Consider the following 21,142-nt stretch of genomic DNA (forward strand, 5'->3'; position numbering starts at 1 on the left):
ATCAAAGTGCATATCTTTTCAAGGTACTGAGTGATGTAAAGCAAGTGTAGCTGCCAAAGTAATTTCAGCTAACTTTGGATATTGATTTTGAGTTGATTTTTTTTTTTGATTGGTGTGAATGTTATCAACAGCCACTTCATTTCTCCCACTAATTTGATTTAGCTACCTAAAAGTTAAAATCTTTGTTTTGTACTATCAGTTGCTCACATCACTCATTTGGCTAAAGATGTTCTCTTCAAGGGAGAGGAAACCTGCAGAAACCACGGAGAGACTCTGTGACTGACAGACTCTAAAAAGGAAATTATTTATTTAAAAATTCTGAATAATGTGGCACCTTTTATAGGTCAGTGCCAAGTTATTTAGTATAGAAAAAAAGAGCTTAAGAAACATGCAATTGTTAAGGCAGATTGATTCTGTATTAATATAATGTTTTCTAAAAATTGCTGTTAGGTCCTGACATAGAGAAACTGCAATCTGTGATGTGACTCTGAGTACTGTGATGGGAAATGTAAATGCTGTTAGAAGGGAAGGACTGGAGGGAGAGGCATTTTGAAAGTAGATCTGAGCTAACGGGATCAGAATGGACATAGGTCTCACTAAGGCAATAGCTCTGCTCTTCTCAGATTTTGTCACAGGGAAGAGAGGAGGCTGCTGTGTCCCTAATCACTTAGAACAAGATTCATGGAAATTAATTGTGCAAGAATTAATTGCTTATGGCATGAATTCCAGAAGTCTGGCTCTGCTCTGTGATAATTACTTCATGGAGCAATCCAGAAGAGTGGAATACTTGTCACTGCAAAAGAAAAACCAAATCAGCAGGAATTTCTGCTGATCACTGTCAGTCTGTAAGAAGCAGCTTTCCTTTTTGAAATATTGGTCCCTTAAACCCTATGTTAATCAAGGTTTTTCAACAGAGATTCTGTTGAAACTGTTTTGTGCTGTGGGAAATGATTCAAGTGTCCATCCAGAAGCTTCCTGGCAATTAACATGATGTAAGAACTTGGAAGAGTGTTTCAATACTGGGATTGTGGAAACAGAATTGCATTCTATGGAGAGAATGTTTTCCTGCAAAGAAAACTGCTTTGGATTTTGTATGTGCTAACAAGTTAGTATGTAGCACTGAGGAAAGTGTAACTTCAGTCAGTGGAATGGACCTGTCTGTGAGTTTACTTGAGAGTCTTTGGTTTTGGCAAAAGATGTGAGATAATTTTCCTTGGTAATTCCTGACAGATCTTTCAGAGAAAATGATGCAACTGTAGCTGGATGATGTAGAGGTGGTTGCTCTTTGAGTGCCTCATTGAAGAGTGGAGCTGGTTTTGCAGGCGATTAATGACCTACTTTTAATGAAGACTTTTTCTATTTTGGAGAATTTTATCACACCTGCAGGAAGTAGTTTGGATCGGAATTGTGCTTACTTAGAGAGAATCTGGAAAGATAGAGAGTGGAATTAGCCACTTTTAAAAATACTCCTGGAAGTTACTCATTCACATGATCTCTTGCATAATGCAGCAGGAGCATTTGAGGCTAAGAGACCAGAATTGACAGAGGCTTCAAGGAAGGGCTCAGTGTATTTGTGTTTTTATGTAGCTTGTAGCTTTTTCAGAGAAATACTTGGCTTTATTACAGTCATACAGGGTGAGAGAGCCTGTACAAACCTGTGGAAATAGCAGATGTTCAAATCTTAAAAGAACATTTGCAGACACACAGCTCACTAAAAGGTCCTGTGAAAGTTAAAAGGGATGTGCAGTGGTTTAGGGAGAAGCAGTTCTGCAGCAAGTACCAGAATATGGAGTATGCAGACTATGTATTTCAGGACTAGTATTTTCAGTTTTTTTCCCCAGGCAATGAAAGATCCCAAAATCCCTATTTTTGTGTATTTCAGTACTTCTCATACTCACTTGATAAAACTGTAGTCTTATTCTTGGGCTTCAGAATATATTAATGCATAAAAACTGAACATTGAAGTTAAAGTAAATAGCTCCAAGTTAATGCATATCTTAGTAGAGGTACGACAAAGTGCTAGGAAACCTCTTAGTCGAACAGTTGGTTCAAAAACCCCTTTTCTCAAATTATAGTGCTGCTCTGTAGCCACAGATCTGTATCCTATGACTTGTTTTTTGAATGATCCTGACATTCTTGTATTTTTATTTAATTCCACAAAGACCAATTCAGTGAGGTCTTGTGAATGTTTTAATGAAGGAAGTAACTGAAGCTGAATATTCTTGGATTTGTGTTATTTTTCCCCAAACGTAAATTCATCTCTTTCCATTCTGACTAAATTATTTAAAGTTACCTCATTAAGATGATTTCTTTCTTCCCTTTACACATGTGAATCATCATTAAATTATCGCTTAATTTAAATCTCCAACATGTGATTGCTTTTTACTTCTATGTATTTACATGTTTTAAATGAAATTATTACTTTTTTTTCAATTTCATTTAGAAAATCAATTGCTTAAATACAATTTGAATAAATGAAGTAAAATGATTTGAGAAAAAAAAATTTAAATACCTGCCCTTTTTTTAGATGCAAATTTGTGCAGCTGCTGAGCCTCTGTTACTGCAGCTCTGTTAACACAAGTTTGGGCACCTGCTGACGGAGACAGGCTTTTTGTTGTCCAGGGTAAATCCTCTCCCCAGGTATCCTTAAGCTCTTCTGTGTTGTTACAGCTGCATCTGCTGGCATCCTGCCTGTTTGATTTCCCTGGAGCCTGCTGTGGGCAGGGTCTGGTAAAATCCTCCATCCACAGCCCTGGCTCCTGCTTGCCTGGAGCAGCCTGAGCCGTGCTGCTGTCCCAGGCAGTTCTGATGTGTCACTGCTTCTGTAAGCTGCTGCTGGAGTTAGTTTTGCACCTGCTGAAGAATAGTCACATTCATTATCTCACTTTATGCAGAGTGATTTTGATTAGAAGAAACTGGAGTACTTTCCCAGTAGTATATACTGAAAATATAAAAATATATTTTTTTCAGTATTAACTGAAAACATTCAGTACTATTCAATATTAATGGCCTAATAAACAAGCATTTTAGGTCTTGCTTCCATGTGAACCTGAATGTACATAATAATAAATTCATAACAGAATCATGTCCTACTGTTTTTAAACAAGCTCAGTATTTTAGTTTCAAACTTTCAAGCTATATTTTATGTTTGTAAATGTTACATTTGAGTGGAAAGAAAATTACTTGTTCTCATGGAGAAGGCTGCAGTTTAATGTCCAGGTAGAAGCTTAAATATTTGAAGGTACAAAGCCTGTATTTTGCCTTAAGACTGTATGCTTCCATCCACTTAAACCCTTACTTAATTATTAGTGCAGTCAGTTAAAAAACTTGAATTACCTCAGCAAACTCTGGATCTTTTCTGTAGTACCTATGGAATTAATTGTGCCAGGCTTGTCTTTGTTTTAGCAATAAGAGAACAGAAAGAAAATATACTGAAATACTGTTCTAGTGAACTGCTCTTACCTGATATTAGTATGTGTATTTTGTGTGAACTAAATTACAGTTGTAATACTAAATGTCAGAAAACATTGGCATGAAAAAAGTTAATACATAATAATTTGCAACAACAGGGGCCATGGGTAGCAATGGGATTTCAGAAACTGAAGTGGGCAACTCTTACTTCAAAGCTAATAAAAGGTATTAAATGTAGTTAAGTTTTTTAAAGGCTGAGTTAAAATGTCATATGGTTTCCAGAGTGTGAGTTAGCTTTATGAAAACCAGTTTGGAATGCACTCATTACTGGGTACAGGCATGACAGTCCCAGCAGTGATGCTTGAACGTGTCTGTTAAATAGACACTCCAAATTGCCTGTGACTCTGGGGGGCCACGTTTGAGAGAACACTGACATTTTCATTCAGCTTCTGTATTCTTAGGGGAATCTGGTTTGAATTTATTTTGCAAATTACTTATTCCTTGATTTGTTGTTACATTTCAAAAATGATTCTCATATTTTGCTCTGAGGTGGGGCTCCTATGAAATGCTGTGTATATAAACCATTCCTGTCAAGCATTTGGATGGTTGAGGGAAGTGTTCAAATTCTGTGGCAGCCACTTGTATTGGGGTAGAAGGAAGCTGATGAAGAGAAATTAGCTCATTTTGTTTGTGGTATTTTAACTTTGTAAGCAAAGCCTGTTGGTTACAGCTATTGAGAATATGAATAGTTTGTCCCTGATACCATATTGTTTCAGCTACTGTAGAATTTACAGGTTTAAAGGAAGCCACTTTTATATTTTCCCTTATGGGTTTATGTAAATTCATGTAATCTTAAAATTAATTTAATATATTTTTACTTCAATTCAGTAAAAATGTGTATGAAATGGTTCAGATAAGCTATGAAATCTGGTAGGTCTGGCAGATAACCATGGCTAGTGTTTAGCTGGGGGGTGTCACTTTTAAAGGCAATTGCAGTGAGATGTTTTCCTTTGTCTCTGTAGTTATCAGAGACTGTTACAGACGATTGCTGTACTCGAGGCTCAACGTACTCAAGCAGTTCAAGACCTTGAAAGTTTAGGCAGACACCAGAGAGAAGCACTGAAAGATCCTATTGGATTTGTGGAAAGACTCCAGAAGAAGGTATTTCTATGGACTTTTCCTAAGTCTTCCTTGGAATTTTTTTTTAATAACTAGTAATTCAGCCTCTGTAGAAATTGAAGAATAGATATATATACTTGCATAAAAATTATGAGCTTAGAATCTTTTAACTGCTGAGAAAAATAGCTCTTTGCTTTCTTACTGGATCTGTAAGACATAGGTCTTCAATGATTTTATCAGGTATGCTTCCTCTCCTTTTTTTTGGTATGTAGAAATGTAATTGTTATATTTCTGGTTATAGTGTAGATATTTTAAGACAACTTGAAGTCTACAGGTGACTGGAAGTATCAGATCAAAAAATTCTAATCTTTCTCATTTGAGAAATCAAATGTTGTGCTTTGAATTAATTTGGTAGGGTATGTTTAAAGAGCAGGAAGTGTAGTCCATATTCTAAACCCAAAGTGAACACTAGAAAACATACCTGAGTTACAGATAATAGAATAGAACATTGTCTGATAGAGGAGAATCCATTTCTATAAGGAAACATTTTCTTTTCAAGCTTTAAAACCCCTGTAGTAACAGGAGTGCTGAAAAAAATGTTTTCAGCTTGAATCCTGTATCACTGCAGCATCTACCACTGGCAAACAAGGTTACCTTCTAGTGTGATAGCAACATGTATTTCAGTGAAGAATGAAGTTATGGTTCTCTTTTCCTAGGTTTGTAGATACCTGGGTCACATGTAAGCCCCTTGGTTTCAGTAGTTGTCTTTCTTTTGAGATGAGTTAATAGCAATGCATGATGTAAGAGTGTTGCATTTGATATTCATTTTATGGGGAAATACTAATGACAGTTTCAAGTACTCTGATGTACTTTTGTCCAAAAAGGACCAAAGGAATGATAGTCTTACAGTTGACCTTTAAATAATGAGGTGAGCTTTGCAACAGTTTTGTTCTAGGCAGAAGACAGCAAAATGAGTGCAAAATAGGCATAGATCTCTTTGATGGGAGGGGTTGAGGTGTCAGATGATAAAACTCTGAATCTTTTGGGTTCCTGGGTTAAGAAAGGTGCACATCCTGAGCTAAGGGTCTGTTTAATAAAGGACAGTCAGAAACAGGTTATTGAAGTGTCAAACACCTGATTTGAGCTGTGAGATGCACACTTCAAAAGTTTTCTGCTCAATAAGCCATCATTGACCGTGCCGCTGCATATTTCATATGCACTGTTGTGTATAATTCTTGAAAGATCTCACCTTCTCTTTAAAAAAACTGTGCTGCATGGCACTTCAGAAATTCTGGTTTTCCATTCTTCTGTCAAATAAAAAGCAGCATTGGATTTTGGAGCATTTCAATATTTGTAGGTTTTGGTTTGGATATAAAGTGATTGCATTAAGTATTGCTTTTTACTTTTCATTCTTATTTTTTCAGGTTGATATGGGTCTTCCATTTCCTCAGAGAGTTGTTCAGCTCCCTGAGATTGCCTGGGACCAATACACCACTAGCCTTGGAAACTTTGAGAGAGAATTCAAAAACCGAAAACGTAACAGTAGGAGAGTGAAGCTGATTTTTGACAAAGGTAAAAGAAAGTGGGCATATGTTACAAGAAGGAAATGACCAGTGTGGAAGTTCAATAATTCTTCCTTTGTGTTGCCTGCAGTAGGTATCCCTGCAAGACCAAAAAGTCCTTTGGATCCCAAGAAGGATGGAGAGTCTGTTTCATACTCTGTCTTGCCTTTAAGTGATGGTCCAGAAGGTTCCACAAACAGTCGTCCACAGGTAGTTGTTCAAAAGGAAAGAAATAAAAAAGACAAAATAGTAATTTTAAATTTGTTTTTCCTCTTTTGAGTATGGAATGTGTCTTAACTGTTACTTCAAATGTTCATGTACTTCATGCCATTCCTGTACTCAAATCTTGGAACTAAGCTTTGGTTTCGACAAATTTTGTTTTGAAGTCTCATGCTTTGGTTTAACTTAAGTAGGGAGAGGGTTCAAATCAATTATCCGAGCTATAATTTTTCTAAACATATATTCCATTTTATGTCCTGTATTTGAGCAGATGATAAGAGGGCGACTTTGTGATGAGACCAAACCTGAAACTTTTAACCAACTGTGGACTGTGGAGGAACAGGTAACAGGAAACTTTAATTTTGTAGCTGTGGCAACATACATGAGCATAAAAGCAAATGGTGTGATAATGTTTATAGCACTTGGGAGATCAGAATCATGTATTTAGATATTTGACAGCTCATAACTGTACTTGGAAAAATGTGTTTATTCCTTTTCACTGTTGATTTAGAAAAAACTGGAGCAATTGCTTTTGAAGTATCCACCAGAGGAGGTAGAGTCCCGACGGTGGCAGAAGATAGCAGATGAACTGGGAAATAGAACAGCAAAGCAGGTAACATGTAAAACACTTCCAGAAGTAATCCCTTAATCTTCAATTTTTTTTCTTCTTTAATACCAGTAAAGAAAATTCAGTATATTTTCAGTAATCACTTCATCTTAAGAAAGTAGCAGCAGGTTCATTTCACCAGTACCAATGGATCTCACATAAGAATGTTAAATGTGCCCCAAAGCCCATGGCAAAGCCAAACCTAATTGTTCATTAGATCTTAACATCATGAATTTAATTCTATACAGCAACTGTAGTGACACCAACCGTGCTCAGACAGAGTTACACTGTAGTGCCCAATTTCCTGCACCTCAGTACTCTAGAATGGGCAGACATGTAAATGTCACAGACAGAAGAAGGACACAGATGAGGGGACATCAAGTATTTCTGCATCTGACTTGGAGTTTTTCTCCTAAGATGACAGAATTTCTCCATTTTGACTAGAAGTAAAAAATGCTGGTGTTTTGTGTTTACAGTATTTTAATTTCTTTTATTGCATTTGTGTATTTCAGATAAAAATATAGTTAAGTACTTCAGTATACTGGATTTCCTCATTTCTGATCATATCTCTATTTCTCCACGTCTGAAAAAAATAGACATGCTTATTTAATAAATGGAAACCTACTTTCTGTGTGCTAACCATGGATAACATAGTTGGCATTGCTAAGAAGAAGTTTAGCTGCAGCAGGAAGTAAACTACTAAAGTTCTTTCTATCACAGTTTTTGCAGGATCTTCTTCGTATTTTTAAAGAAGGGTAATTTTTTTCTCTGAAAGCTGTCAAAACATCTGGAAATAGTACAAATGCAGCACTGCAAGATATGTAGCAGTTAGAGTAGTTGTTGCAAAGTAGAATCCAGAGGTTTCTTTTCCTGTTGTTCTAAATCAATGTAACAACCCTGGCAAAACTTTGAAGACATTTCATTTGACATTGAGTTGTTGCATGTTGGTTTTTTCTAGGTTGCCAGTAGAGTGCAGAAATATTTTATTAAACTGACTAAAGCTGGTATTCCAGTTCCAGGAAGAACACCAAACTTATATTTATATTCCAAAAAGGTGAGACAATATTACAGAATCCTGTTTTTCTGTTTGCATTTATGTGGAAGTTGAGTTGGAATCAGTAATACTTTTAATAGATTAATGAAGTTGCAAAATGAGGTAATCCATTTGCCAGTAGCACTATGGAGTGGATTGGATGTTAATTCTGGTTTCACAGTGACAGCTCTTGGGAAGATGGAATGTTTAGGTTACAGCTGAACAGGCAGGGTAGAATAATGGTCTTGGGGTACTTCTTCCTCATTTTTAAGTTTACTATAACCGATCAGGAAGTGATAATGAAAACCCTCTTGGGAAAAGATAAGGAGCCTTGTAATCCATACTGAACCATACTCTTCTTATTAATAAAACCATAGAAAATTATGTATAACTGAGCATGCTGCATTAGCTCAGCATAGGCTTAAGGCCAAAGTGTCCATTAAAATACAGTGCTTTTCTGATCTTGGAATGGATGAGAAAAAATACGGTTCCAAAAAATCTTAATTTACCAAAGCAAAGACTAAATTTCTGTGCAGATCAGTCACATATTTTGATTTAAATGATCTTCAAGGTGCTCTTGGGTACTAATAAGGTCTATAGACAGTAAAAGAGAGCCATCTCAAGTTTCATGGACATTTTATTTATTGGGTTTGAGAGGGTTTTTTTGTTTACTCAGTATTTACAAAACTTCTTCCAAACCCCTTACAGTGGCATTTTGTGAAGTAACATTACTGGTTTGCATCCAGGTATCCATGATATTTTCTAATAAATAATAGAGTAAACTTTCCATTGATTCTACAAAAAGGCAAACCTGCAGACTTAGTTCTTTGCAAGGTTAGAAACAAAAGTTGCTGTCCATGGGTTGATAAAAAGATCTACCACATTTGGTGTGTAATGTTTTAAAGTGGTACACACCCTTAGTTGTCTCCTCATATTCTCTGAAGTTACTGCAAACAGTAAGTGCTTGTATTGGAGCCTTTCCAGTTTGCCATCAACCATGGTAATACCATTTTACTTTCACCAGGGTTTTAATCTACTATTGTGCTCTATAAACAGAGGCAATGAGGGTGCAGACATGACTGTCTGCCACTTTGTCTATTGGAAAAGTGCTTTCTGGCAGAAGAACCAAAAAGCCAGCTGGAAACAGTGATACCTTAAATACTGTAGAGATTATCTGTCAGAATTCCAAATTACTTAAACAGTTGGGGTTAATTTCTGTAGTATAATAATACTGTGTGGCTGATTTCAACAGGTGTTGAAAATTCAGTTCTTTATGTCACTCTACCACTTACAGTTACCTTGGTCACGCCTTTTGTTCTTTCCTGTTAATTTTGTTTGGAAAGACCTTCATTACAGAATGTGTGTAATGTTGTCAGGCAGCAGATCACTGTATTTGATAAACATTTGGAGTACTTAATCAGTCGATGTGGGACATTTTAACTGTATTTTTCACTAATTTGAACAGTGATCACACTGTGGACAAAGCCAGTACAATCAAGAGCAAAACACGTTTTCTCTGAAATTCTTAACAATCTCACATGGCAAGAGTAATAGTCCCATCATGCACATTTTTCTTAGGTTTCTATCTAGAAGATACCCAATATTTAGGTCAGTTTTAGCAGTGTGATTCACATCCTTATTGCCAGGTCACAAGAGTAAGGTCATTCTGCCCTGGTTTATATTAAGCAGCATCCCTGTGTTATATTTGTATCCCGTGTAAGAAATAAAACATGAAAAAGTGGAATAGTGTATGTGGAGAAATTGAGCTCTCAGCCTGCTGATAGAGCTGTGTGCTTAGAGCACAGACTGACAGCACCATGCCAGCTTAGTTACTCCCAGGTCTCCAGTGGAGGTATGATGTGGCAGAAAGGAAATGCAGGGGCTGTTGGAAGCCTGTGTCACGCCTGTCCTAATTTTGATATTTAGTAACTGTAACTGCAGTGTATCTGCTTTATTGCCAGTAATAGAAGTTTGAAAACTGGATGCTAATACTTAAAGCACATACCCATGGGAAAATAAGAAACATAGACATCTGTAATGTAAAGATTTGTGTCAAAAGGGATGCTTCACAAGAAAATACTTGCATTTTTTTCCACAGGGATTGTTCAATATGCTTTTTTAAAGTACTTACTGGAGAGGTTAGAAGCCTGCTCACTTTTTGAACATTTTGTTGAAGTTAACTTTGTATATCTATTCATATGATGTGAGTCTATCATTCTAACTAATGATACTGGAAATTAAGCAGGATGCATCAGCTCATTTTCCTGTATAACCATTACGTACTACTGGTGAAAATAAAGCTGGATCAGAGACTTACGACTAGTATTCAGTTCTTCAATCATGGCTTATCATTTTCAATTTAATCCTTACATAATAGCATTAGTGCACCTGCTTTTAAGCCTAATGTAGAGATATATTTCCTACAGGGAAAATGATCTTTAACTGTCTGCTTTTAAGTAATATTTTAGTTCATTCTTCACCAAAGGAGGCAAATTCAAATCCTGAGTTTAATTTGTAGGTCACAGCACTGTTATGCATTGCAGTGCTGCTGTATAAGCATAGGCAGAGTTTTCCTTTCCTGATTCCAGATCTAGTATTGAATGCAGATCTGTTTTCTGTTAACAGAACATGTAAATCACTCTGTCAGCTCAGCCTGAAATGCCATCTATACATGAACGTATTTTACAGAGGTTGGAAATCTTAAGGGAAGTCATAAAAGCACCAAAACACAGGTAGCTGGTGATCATAAGGTAGAAATTGGAAAAGTCCAACACAAGAGATATAGTAGGTTAGTCTTAGAAGAAATTGTTGGTTTTGCACTATAGTAGCTCTTCAGATCAGAGGTACCACCTTCCAGTTGTTACTACAGACTCATCTCTTCCATTAAGACCGAGCAGAGCTAATCTCAGTTCCTCCTGGTGCTTCTGTCTGCATAGATGCATTCCATCTAAATCAGTGGTGTCATCTGTGCCTTCTCTTTTTAAACTTTGCACAACTGTAAAATAATGCTACATCCCTCTAAAGAGATAACGGGTTGTACTATAATATTACAGTTTGTAACTGATACAGAAAACTTTTGGGATAAAAGCTCTTGCTAAAAAAGGAGAAAGTACTAACTATTGCAAGTATTCCTTTTGCTTTAGCTGTATGAGCAGCTAGGCACTATGTGAAACAATCCTCACTTTTATGATTGTTAGAAAAAACACTTTTCATGTTTACGTTTTTGATTCACACTGTAGGGTTTTTTAAGTTGAGGAATGTAAGTTTTGACATTAAATGTCAAAATGCTAGTCTGGAAAGCAGCTAAGTAAGGGGTTGAGTCAGTTTCATTCACCCCAAATTCTTCTTTTTGATATCTAATATTCTCCCACTGGGGAATAAGTAATAGGGGCTGAGTGCCTTTAAGTAACCTCCTTTAAAACTGGCATCATTCTACAGCTTCAGACAGCATTAAAGTTGAAAGTTTCTAGATGTGCACTAATGGAGTAATTTATTTCACCTGATGTTTTTTATGTTCCTTTTTCATGCAGTTGCAAGGAAAATCTTTAGGGAGCAGTTCTTTCTAACTCTTAGAATCCTCTTTTTATTGCAATGAATTGCTTTATCTCTCCTGCACTGGGACAATAAGTCTAGACTGGGGTTTTTTCTGAGGTACAAGTGGAAGAAGTTGATGAGTGTCAAGCATGGACCTTGTGGCTCTTGGACCTGTGCAAAATTACTTCCTTGCTTCATCTCACATGCTGTGGGAAGTTTTTGACTATTTTTGCTCTCTGGTCCTCAGTCTTCAAAATTGTAACAGCCTTACTTTGTTTTGCTGTCAGTCTCACCTGTTTAGATGGTCGGGGTTTATGGTAAGGGCTCTTTCTTTGCTGCATTTTTGCCAAAGTACTGCACTGCTCATTGGATTCCACTTGTTGTGGGGGAGAAGCACTGCAGCTGTGGGAGGCCATGATACAGAGATATAAATATAAGTATTTGGAAGCATCATAGATCATTTAGTGTGAAAGAACAAATTCCAGGCAGAGTTTTATCAATGAGGATTATTTCAATAATAGCCAATGAGTGTTTTTAAAAATATGCCATTTTTTCACTGTAGTCATCAAGTAGACGGCAACATCCTTTAAATAAACATCTTTTCAAACCTTCAACTTTCATGACATCTCATGAACCTCCAGTTTATATGGATGAAGATGATGACAGATGCAGTTTTCACAGCCATATGGACACTGCAGCAGAAGAGGAAGTATCGGTATGTCATTTAATTAGTCAGAGAATGTCTTGCTTGCTGTCACTTTGACCTTGTTTAGTGTTTAATAGATAAGGCCTCTTCACCATAAAATATCATCAAGGAAGTAATAAATTGTAGTAAGATCATGAGCCGTTTTGAATTATAAATACATTATTAATGTAACAGCCTCTGACAGCAAAGAATTTAGACCAAATCAGGAAGGAAGTCTGCAAGTCATAAACAGTTTTGTCCTGAAATGTCTCGAAGAAGTTCTAGTTGCATATTTTTAGTAAGTGATCTGGTATGAGAGAGGCTTGAAAATCATGTAGATGATATAGTTGGGATTCTGGTTAAAGATGTGTTTTAGAAAGGTTACATACAGCCCTGGTAAAATTCAAATGCTATTGGCGTCACTGTTTTTTTTTTAATCTTCTACTAGCTGAATTAATTATGAATTTTGTAAAATCCACTTTAAAGTGTGAACTAACAGAGTGAATTGGCAATCAACAAGCATATTTATGTATTCTTAGAGGCAGATTCTAGTTGACATCCTAACCCAGTGAATTGCTGCATCATGGAGTGTACTACTTTCCTAATTTATCCCATGCAATAATACCACAGGAATTTAGACATATGTTGTTCCCATTTCCATACAGAATCATAGAGGGACTATAGCCTACTGCTTGGGAGCTTGGCAAGTTTCACAGCTGGTGTGAATCACTGTGGTTTTCCTGTTTTCTTTAGACTGAAGAACCTGACTAGTTAATTCTGTATTTTTTTTGGTGAGCCTAGTGACATCTTGTGTGTGAAAACCTTGTTGCATAACACAAGTATTGAGGCCACCTACTGTCAGTCCATTCATTTTCTTCCTGACTTTTTACCTGCACTGCATAGTCTTCCTTAAGCATCACGTTTTCTTACCTATTTCCTAGTATTAAATCCCATCTGTGCTCATTTTCTGTGTTCTCTCTGTGATGGTCTTCCAGCTCATCCACAGCCATTCCTGATAACTTTGCATATTCCAATAAGAATCTTAAGAGGCCTGGAAAGTAAAATGCATATTGGAAGAGATGCAGTGCAACTGCTTTTGAGCTAACATGGTTTTGTTCTGTATTGGTTTTAAATATAGATTTTATAATTGTTCTGAGCAGTTTCCTGAAGCATTTTGGTTTAGCTGTGGTGCCCTAACTCATAATTAGTGAGAGCACCATAGCAGTGATAATAGTGGTCATGTGGCATTATTTTAACTTGGCATAATCTTTTCTTCCTTCATTAGAGTAATATTTCTAGATAGATCCAGTTCTGGCTTTCAGTAAGGTAGAAAGACACAGGGGAGCTCAGTCACCCAAAAGATCCCCACAATCAGTGAAAAATAATAGCAGTTTGGAAGCAAAAAGGGATTGTAAACTATATTCAAGATGAATGCACAGGATTCTGTTCTAGTGTTGAAAGTCAGATCTCTTAGTGACAGTTGCTATCTTGGAGAAAAATACTTTGTGTCATTTAGCAGAAGAAAAACAGTGTAGCAGGAAAGAAATGTTTTCTTTGATTTCATAGTGGAATTATCACATGCTTTTCCTGTGTAAAGACAAAAAGATTTGCCTGATTATTACCAGTCATAACTATTCCTGAAAATTATATTTTGGTATAAACAAGTTATTTTCAAGTGAAGACCCACTATTGCTAACAGAGGTCAATTCCTTTTCACTTATGATTTCTTAATTTTGTGAGTAGTCTAATTATTCTAGAACACAGCTATTTACTATTCCGGAATGAATTGTCCACACAGGAAGCTATTAAAGCACACTTTATGCAGTATAGAGTTATTTTGTGACTGGCAGTTTTTCTCAGAAAAACTTTGGAGATTTGCGTGGAAGGTGAATCCCTTTTTTATATTAAAGAAAATGTAGCTTATCACTACACAACTGAATTGTGTCATTTAGCCATTCTGAAGTTTACAGTCTAGTCCTTTACATAGGTTCATAATTGCAATTAAATAATTGATAAGGCCTTTCAGAAATGTAGTAAAGCTTCTTTCCCTCACTTCCTTTAATAAACTTACTAAATAATACAGAATCTTCTATCTTCACAGATTCATAAAAAGAAATGGAAATTACACATTCAGGCTGCATTAGAAGAATTTTAATCTCTTATCTTGTAGTTGTAGTTGTTTTCCCTCCCTGAAGGTTCCTGTCAGTGTAGGATGTGAAAAATGCTCTACATCACTAAAGAATTGTCATCTTTGAAAATGGGTGACATCTAGCAACTACAACTGCTATAATAAAATCATTACCTTGAAATGAGCATCTGAACTAGAATTAGAGCTTCTGTCCTTTCTTAGCAGTTCCTCAAGCTTTGTTGAAGGAAACTGTGTGAGAAAAAACAGAATTTCCATGTCTTTGAAAAAGAGAGAACCATTTGTTGTACCTCTCTGGCAAAGATGTCTGCACTGGCCTGCAGGGAGACAAACTGCTTCATAATTTATGAAAAAATAGCAATCTGTTTTTATAAGCTGTTAAGAGACAGTAAAGAGATAAAGGGAATTGGATAACTGAGTTCTGCTCTTTCAGTCATGCATGGTGCCTCTCATTGCATTTTATTCTTACCAGTAAAGGTGAGAAGTTAATACTGGATATGGGTGTTAGGTTTTAAAAATATTTTTCTAATATGTTAGAATAATGCCATCATTTTCTTAAACACTATTAATCATACATAGTGATTTATGGAACAAATTCCTGTCTTACTAGTTACTGTATTCTGAAGTAAGAATATTTTTCTGGGTTTTTTTTACATTGAACAGGATGAAGAGAGTATTCCAGTAACTTATCGAGAGTTACCTGAATACAAAGAACTGTTAGAGTTTAAAAAATTGAAGAAACAGAAACTCCAGCAGATGCATGCAGAAAGTGGATTTGTGCAGCACGTGGGATTTAAGGTGAGTGACAGAGATGGTCTTCTGTTGCTCAGTGGAATGTAGAAGTTTTCCAAGAGAATGTGGTTTGAATTTCCTGAAAAGATTTCGTTGATTATAGCAAGTTTGGTTCCTTAGTTCTTGTTCACTGAGTCTGTTTTCCCTCATTTTCTTTAAGAAAATTAGCCCACGTAATTCAGTCTTTCTGGTAGCTCAGCTTTCACTGAATGCTGATGTTATATGGAAATGAATAAACATGCTGTCTTTTTCTCACCACATCATGAAAATACAGCTTGTATTAGAGCCTTGTTGAATCAAGATAGAATTCCATTTGACACTACATTCTGTTTTGATAGTCATTTATTAATCATAATTTTGTGATTATGAATTTGGAGTAATTTTGCCTCCACCTGAGGCCAAAGAAGGGACAGATATTTTGGATAAGAGTAATAGATTAATAATTTTTTAAATAAAACAATATTTATGTAAAATTAAGGAAAAAACCATGAAGTTAAACTGATGTGTTGTCCGAGCAACAACCAACCATTAATAGACAACATGAAAGAAAGGGCAGTCTGGAAATCTTATTTTATATTTTGCAAGGGATTTTGTGTCTAACTGGTTACTGTAACTATTGGAACAGGTTTTCTAATTTAGTGTTATGGAGATGGATTTATTTTAGTTCAGGGTTCAGTTCAAATTGACTGTAAAATTAAGACAGCCTTCTCATTTGATTCTGACAGATTTAAGTTATTAGAGCACCAAGGTGCTTCTTATTTTTGTTGGTTTTAGTTGGCATGGTATGTTTGGTATTTCATTTCATGGGGATTTTTAAAATAATATTATTAAAAATAATAATTTTCTTCCCCCCAAAATTTTAAACTTCAATCAGGCAGACCAGACTTTAACAAACTGCTTTTTCTACACAAAATTATCCTGAGAAGTAAATTGACATTACACAGTGTCAAGCATTTGAAGTTTGAAAGTTTCTTTGCATTTGAGTTTGATTGTATTATGCATTATAGTAAGCTGAGAAATCAGGTGATTATGGGCTGTTTTCCCTCAGGAAATTCAGTCTGTGAGCTGGGCAGACCTCACCTAATAAGCAGCCATTGAGAGCAGTTTTGGTTCTGCACAGCCTTTGGCCTCATTTACTACACATTATTCAACCTGTGCTTTGAACATTGAATTATTGAATCCCTTGTGGGCTTTTTATGGCTTTCACTGCTATAATATCCAAGCAATTTGCAAATACTTCTTTTCTTCATTAAAAATGAAGGGCATAGTATTATTTCTGTTTCACAGGTCAAAGGGGAGCTGGAGCACAAAAATTAAGGTCAAGGCTTTCCACTGTCTTGGTTCTCAACTTCAGATAACTGGAGCAAATTTTTCAGTTGTAGCATTGTTCTGAACTTGGTATTTTCAAAGAACAGCTCTTGGTGTGCTTAGTCCCTCCTCATTCTCAGCCCTCACACTCAAAAGCCATCTGTGGACAGAAGGGCTGCAGCTGTGGCAGGGCTGTGTGTGAGGTGTTTGTGACCCTGAGAGTCTCGGTGGTGGCAGGAGCAGCTGCTGTGCCAGTGGGTTCCAGAGATGCTGAGACAGCCATTCAGGTTCTGAAAGAGGATGAGCTATGGGAGCACAGCCTTGTGTCCCACATTTTGTTTTCCTTTTCAGTCCTGTCTCTGCAGCACTCCACGTAGTTTAGGTTTTTTAAAAGTTCTCCTTGCCTGCAAGTCCCATTTTCCTGGTTTCTTGTTTTTGATCAAATACTTTTGCATTTCTGTCCCTCTTCTGTACCACTGTGAATTTTTCATCTAGTCTTTCATGTTTTGTTTTTACTTTGTGTTTTATCTCTTCACACCACACTCTTGCACTTGGGATCAGTTCTTGTCACCTTGCTCAGTTTTAGTTCCAGACCTCTGTTTCCTTCTCTGAACATGTTATTCCACTTCCTTCCTGGCCATCTGGCTTTTAGTTCCAGCCCACCTGTGATGTGTTACTACATTTCCTGAGCTGGAAAGGGCATCAGTGTGCTCTGTTGTGCCCTGATTCACAGCCCCCAGCAGCCCAACAAGCTCTCCTGGTCGGGTCATACTGCTTCCCTCTGCCATGGAAAGGCTGACATTCCATGTGGCTGGGCTTGTGTGAAACATCCTGTCCTTGTGCTGTGTCACAGCAGTTCTTGCAGCCACCTGAGGCTGAGTGTCTGCAGGCAGGGCTGGGCTGCTTTTCTCAAGCAGGGTGATGCCAAGGTGGAGCCTTTGGGGAGTGGGAAGCAAGGCCAAAGCTTGATGGATCTTCAGGGCTCTGGAGGGCGTCTCCTGGAGAATAAGGATTTCTTTATCCACGTGATGAGGAGGATTCAGCTGTGGGGGCTGGCAGTGGCACAGGGACACCCAGAGATTCCCTTGGGGTGAATTGGTGTGCACTGTTAGCATGGAAGTGCTGCCTCCAGCTGCTGCTCTCTCAGTGCTCTTCCATCTGCTCCACAGTGTGACAACTGCGGGATTGAACCTATCCAGGGTGTTCGGTGGCACTGCCAAGACTGCCCTCAAGAAATGTCCTTGGATTTCTGTGATTCGTGTTCTGACTGGTGAGCAGCCTGTGCCTCTATTTGCTATTTATCATTAGATTGAATCTCTCTGCTGCAGAATTGCTATGTAGGGTGGAAATCTTTGCTCCAGCACAGGACACGTATCCTGTGTTGAAGAAAGTGGAAGATGATTTAGCATCTCTTTGTGGGAGATACATTTTGTAAGCAGATTCTGGATGTATAATTTTTTTTTTTTAATACAGTGGACAGATAGGTTTGGTACAGTTAAATGGGGGGGAATTATACTTTATGAATGAACTGCTATGCAATTTGGTTTGAATCTGTTAATATGATCACTGTTTCTGAAAGTTAAATATAAGGAAAGTATTTGACTTTTAAACTGTTATCTTTTTCTTTCCCTTGCAGTCTGCATGAAACAGAGATTCATAAGGAAGATCACCAGTTAGAACCTATTTACAGAGCAGAGACATTTTTAGACAGAGACTACTGCATGTCCCAGGGCACCAGTTACAATTATCTTGACCCAAACTACTTTCCAGCAAATAGATGACATGGGAAGCAGATCTACCAACTTGGGTTTACTATCCTCTTTGAAAAATAACAATGGCACCATTGTTAATTCTGTGCACATTTTGGAAAGACTCTGCTTTCCCTGAAATGTCACTCACAGCATGACAGCTTCCTGGGTGTACTTGTCAAACTACAGCTTTGAGCTGTCATGGTTCTAGATCACTGAACAGCAGCTGAACATTCCTAGTGTGCAGAAGGTTTCACTGGGAGACTTTTCTTTCACCACATTAGTCACTTTTAGGTGGTGAATCTAAACAAAAGAAACACATACAAAAGGGTGAGCCAGAAATGAGAGCACACATTAAAGATAGAGTATATTCCAAAGGCTTTGAAGAACTTGGTTATAATGAGATCCAGAGGAGATGAAGTATTTATATAAAAACAGTTTAGTAGCTTGCAGTTTTGTTGTGAAATAGTTTTCAGCACAGTAACTGACTTCTTTAGGCAAGGTTTTAACCAATGACAGTGTTTGCTTCTAGGCTGTACTCTAAAAATACTCACTGTCTCAGCAATGGTTGGCTACGGGCCTTTATTAAATCGGAGCTGCTTAATCATGTTGACCTTCAATTTTTAAAATTTTTTTTTAAACCACAATGAACTCTATTTACCAACAGTGAAGCACTACAGGGGGCAACTGTGGCATTGCTTCCTTAACCAGCTCATGGTGTGTGAATGTTATAAAATTGTCACTCAGATATATTTTTTAAATGTAATGTTATATAAGATGATCATGTGATGTGTACAAAATATGGTGAAAAGTGCCAGTGCTAGTAACTGTGTAAAGTCTCTAATACTCAACATTTACTCCTTTAAAATAAAATACACAGCCTTCTGCCTCTGTATTTGGAGTTGTTAGTGCAACTCATCAAAGAAAACTGCCTAATATAAATCATATATATGGTAATAATTTTTCCTCTTTTGTAGTCTGCACAAGATCCATGAAAGATTGTATTTTTATTACTATTTAAACAGTGATTAAATTTAGCCTGAGCAGTGAGCAAGGGTTCACATGCATTCTTTTATACTGCTGGATTTTGTTGTGCATCATTTAAAACATTTTGTATGTTTCTTCTTATCTGTGTATACAGTATGTTCTTAAATAATGTTCAATTGTCAGGAGAACTGTGAGAAATAAACTATGTGGATACAGTCTGTTTATTATATAGAATGCTTGCTGTGACTTCCTTTCTGTGTAGTTCTGACTCTTTAATCAAGATGGAAAGTTTGGACAGGACCCTTGGATCGGTCACCCAGCGCCGCCTCTGCCGCCCCGGCAGGATTAGCATTCCAGTTCTCTCCTTCCTCACTCACAGACTTCCTTGTCAGACCACAGAAAATCCAGATTTTAGTAGCCTTGGTACAGTGTATACCATTGTCTGAGAAGCTTTGTAATTATTGTGACATATTTTACTTAATATATTTTTTATTGAAATGTATAGCTTGTGATTCAGAAACACTTGATTATTTTATAACTGTAGTAAGACTTCCAGTTGCTTTGAAGCTAGAATACTCAGAGCAATTAGCTAGAAAACAAACTAATTTGACTTCAAAAGATGGCAATAGGAAGGATAATTGGCTGGCTGCACCTAGTAACTTTAATTACAGATTGGTCAGTATTTTTGCAGTAACTTTAGGTGTAGCTATTTTTTGCTTCAGGAAAAAAGAATGTAGGCATTTAATCTATTTAGAAAGTAATACAGTACAGTTACTAAAACACTGAGCAAGTATGATATGTAAGCATATCTTATGTATCTCATATACTTAGATAAATTTAATAAACCTTAAAAAAACACAACACAAAACTCACATGATGTATTTTAGTTTTAATTGAAAAAGATACTGCTCTGAAAGGCTTTCTAAGACCATAAAAATATGCTTTCCACATCATCCATGGTCTTTATAGGAAACTAGAGTTGGTGAAGGTGTATTATCAGGAAGAGGATCTGTGGTTACATTCATTTTCTGTTTATATCCTGAAAAAATAATGGGAATAAAGTAAGAAAAGTAAATTAGAGAAAATAGTCATCAGTTTAGGATAGCTTGGAAAGAACAAAAGATCCTTGGTAACCTTGGAACAAGGTTGGAAGCCAAAGGATAATTTCAAGTCTGAATCACTCAAGAGTGTCTTGGATAAGTCCTATTTTATTGAATATGTATAAATATTAATGTTTCCCTATGCATGCATATACAGCTATTGCTCCTGCATACATTATGAATGTATGCAAATAGGTATCTAATGCACATAACACCAAATCAAGCATGGGATGATTTTTTTTTGTTGTTTTTTACACAGAAAAGACAGAAGAAGCAGAAATAAAAATTAAACTGAAAGTGTATGGTAAATAATTTTTGTAATTTGATTTTAAAAACCCCAACAAAATAGCAGCTGTATGTTGCCTTTGTTCCCATCCTGCACAAGTGTGAGACTCCACACTTTATAACTTTTTCTGTAATTAAATATCACAGAAAATACTCCAGAAAACCTACCCAGATGAATTTGCAACTTTGTGGTAACTGCAGAGTGTTCTGTTGTAAAAAGAAGCAGCAGCAGCTGCTGGTGTGTCAGGGCCAGAGCTGCCCTGGGAGCTGCTGTGGTACTGCAGGCGCTGCTGCTGCTGCTCAATGGCGTGGCTGGAGCTGGAGAAGCACTTCCAGAGCACCAGAGGTAAAATGTAGGCTATAGAAGGACCCAGGGAAGAAGGAACATCCATGATGTGAAGGATAAGAACATACGTAAAACACCCTAAAAGATAATTGAATTAGCATCTACAGGGCAAATGCTAAGGAAGAAAAGGAAACAGAAGAATCTGCCCTGATTGGAAAAAGGACATACTCTGTAAGCATGCTGATTTGAGCTATATTTTCAAGTCATGTACTGTGCTTTGAAAAGGATTAAACCCACATATACTGTAACAGAAATCATTA

General features: G+C 36.8%; 1 protein-coding gene across 5 annotated transcripts in view; it reads left to right on the forward strand.

Annotated features, from left to right (window-relative positions):
- Positions 1-21,132, forward strand: part of ZZZ3 (zinc finger ZZ-type containing 3) — a 58,392-nt gene extending 37,260 nt beyond the window's left edge. For 4 of the 5 annotated variants that reach the window (XM_039711343.1, XM_039711344.1, XM_039711345.1 and 1 more), the window contains exons 4-13: positions 4,434-4,572; positions 5,955-6,102; positions 6,184-6,302; positions 6,583-6,654; positions 6,823-6,924; positions 7,877-7,972; positions 12,048-12,200; positions 14,980-15,114; positions 17,586-17,686; positions 18,053-21,132. In XM_039711343.1, coding sequence (XP_039567277.1) covers positions 4,434-4,572; positions 5,955-6,102; positions 6,184-6,302; positions 6,583-6,654; positions 6,823-6,924; positions 7,877-7,972; positions 12,048-12,200; positions 14,980-15,114; positions 17,586-17,686; positions 18,053-18,197 — 1,210 coding nt within the window. In that variant the 3' untranslated portion in view covers positions 18,198-21,132. The remainder of the gene's footprint in view (positions 1-4,433; positions 4,573-5,954; positions 6,103-6,183; positions 6,303-6,582; positions 6,655-6,822; positions 6,925-7,876; positions 7,973-12,047; positions 12,201-14,979; positions 15,115-17,585; positions 17,687-18,052) is intronic. The other variant, XM_039711347.1, reaches the window with a different exon arrangement.
- The last annotated feature ends 10 nt before the right edge of the window (positions 21,133-21,142 follow it).

The sequence above is a fragment of the Passer montanus genome, unplaced genomic scaffold (genome assembly GCF_014805655.1).
Source record: "Passer montanus isolate IOZ18808 unplaced genomic scaffold, ASM1480565v1 scaffold25, whole genome shotgun sequence".
NCBI classification, from domain to species: domain Eukaryota; kingdom Metazoa; phylum Chordata; class Aves; order Passeriformes; family Passeridae; genus Passer; species Passer montanus.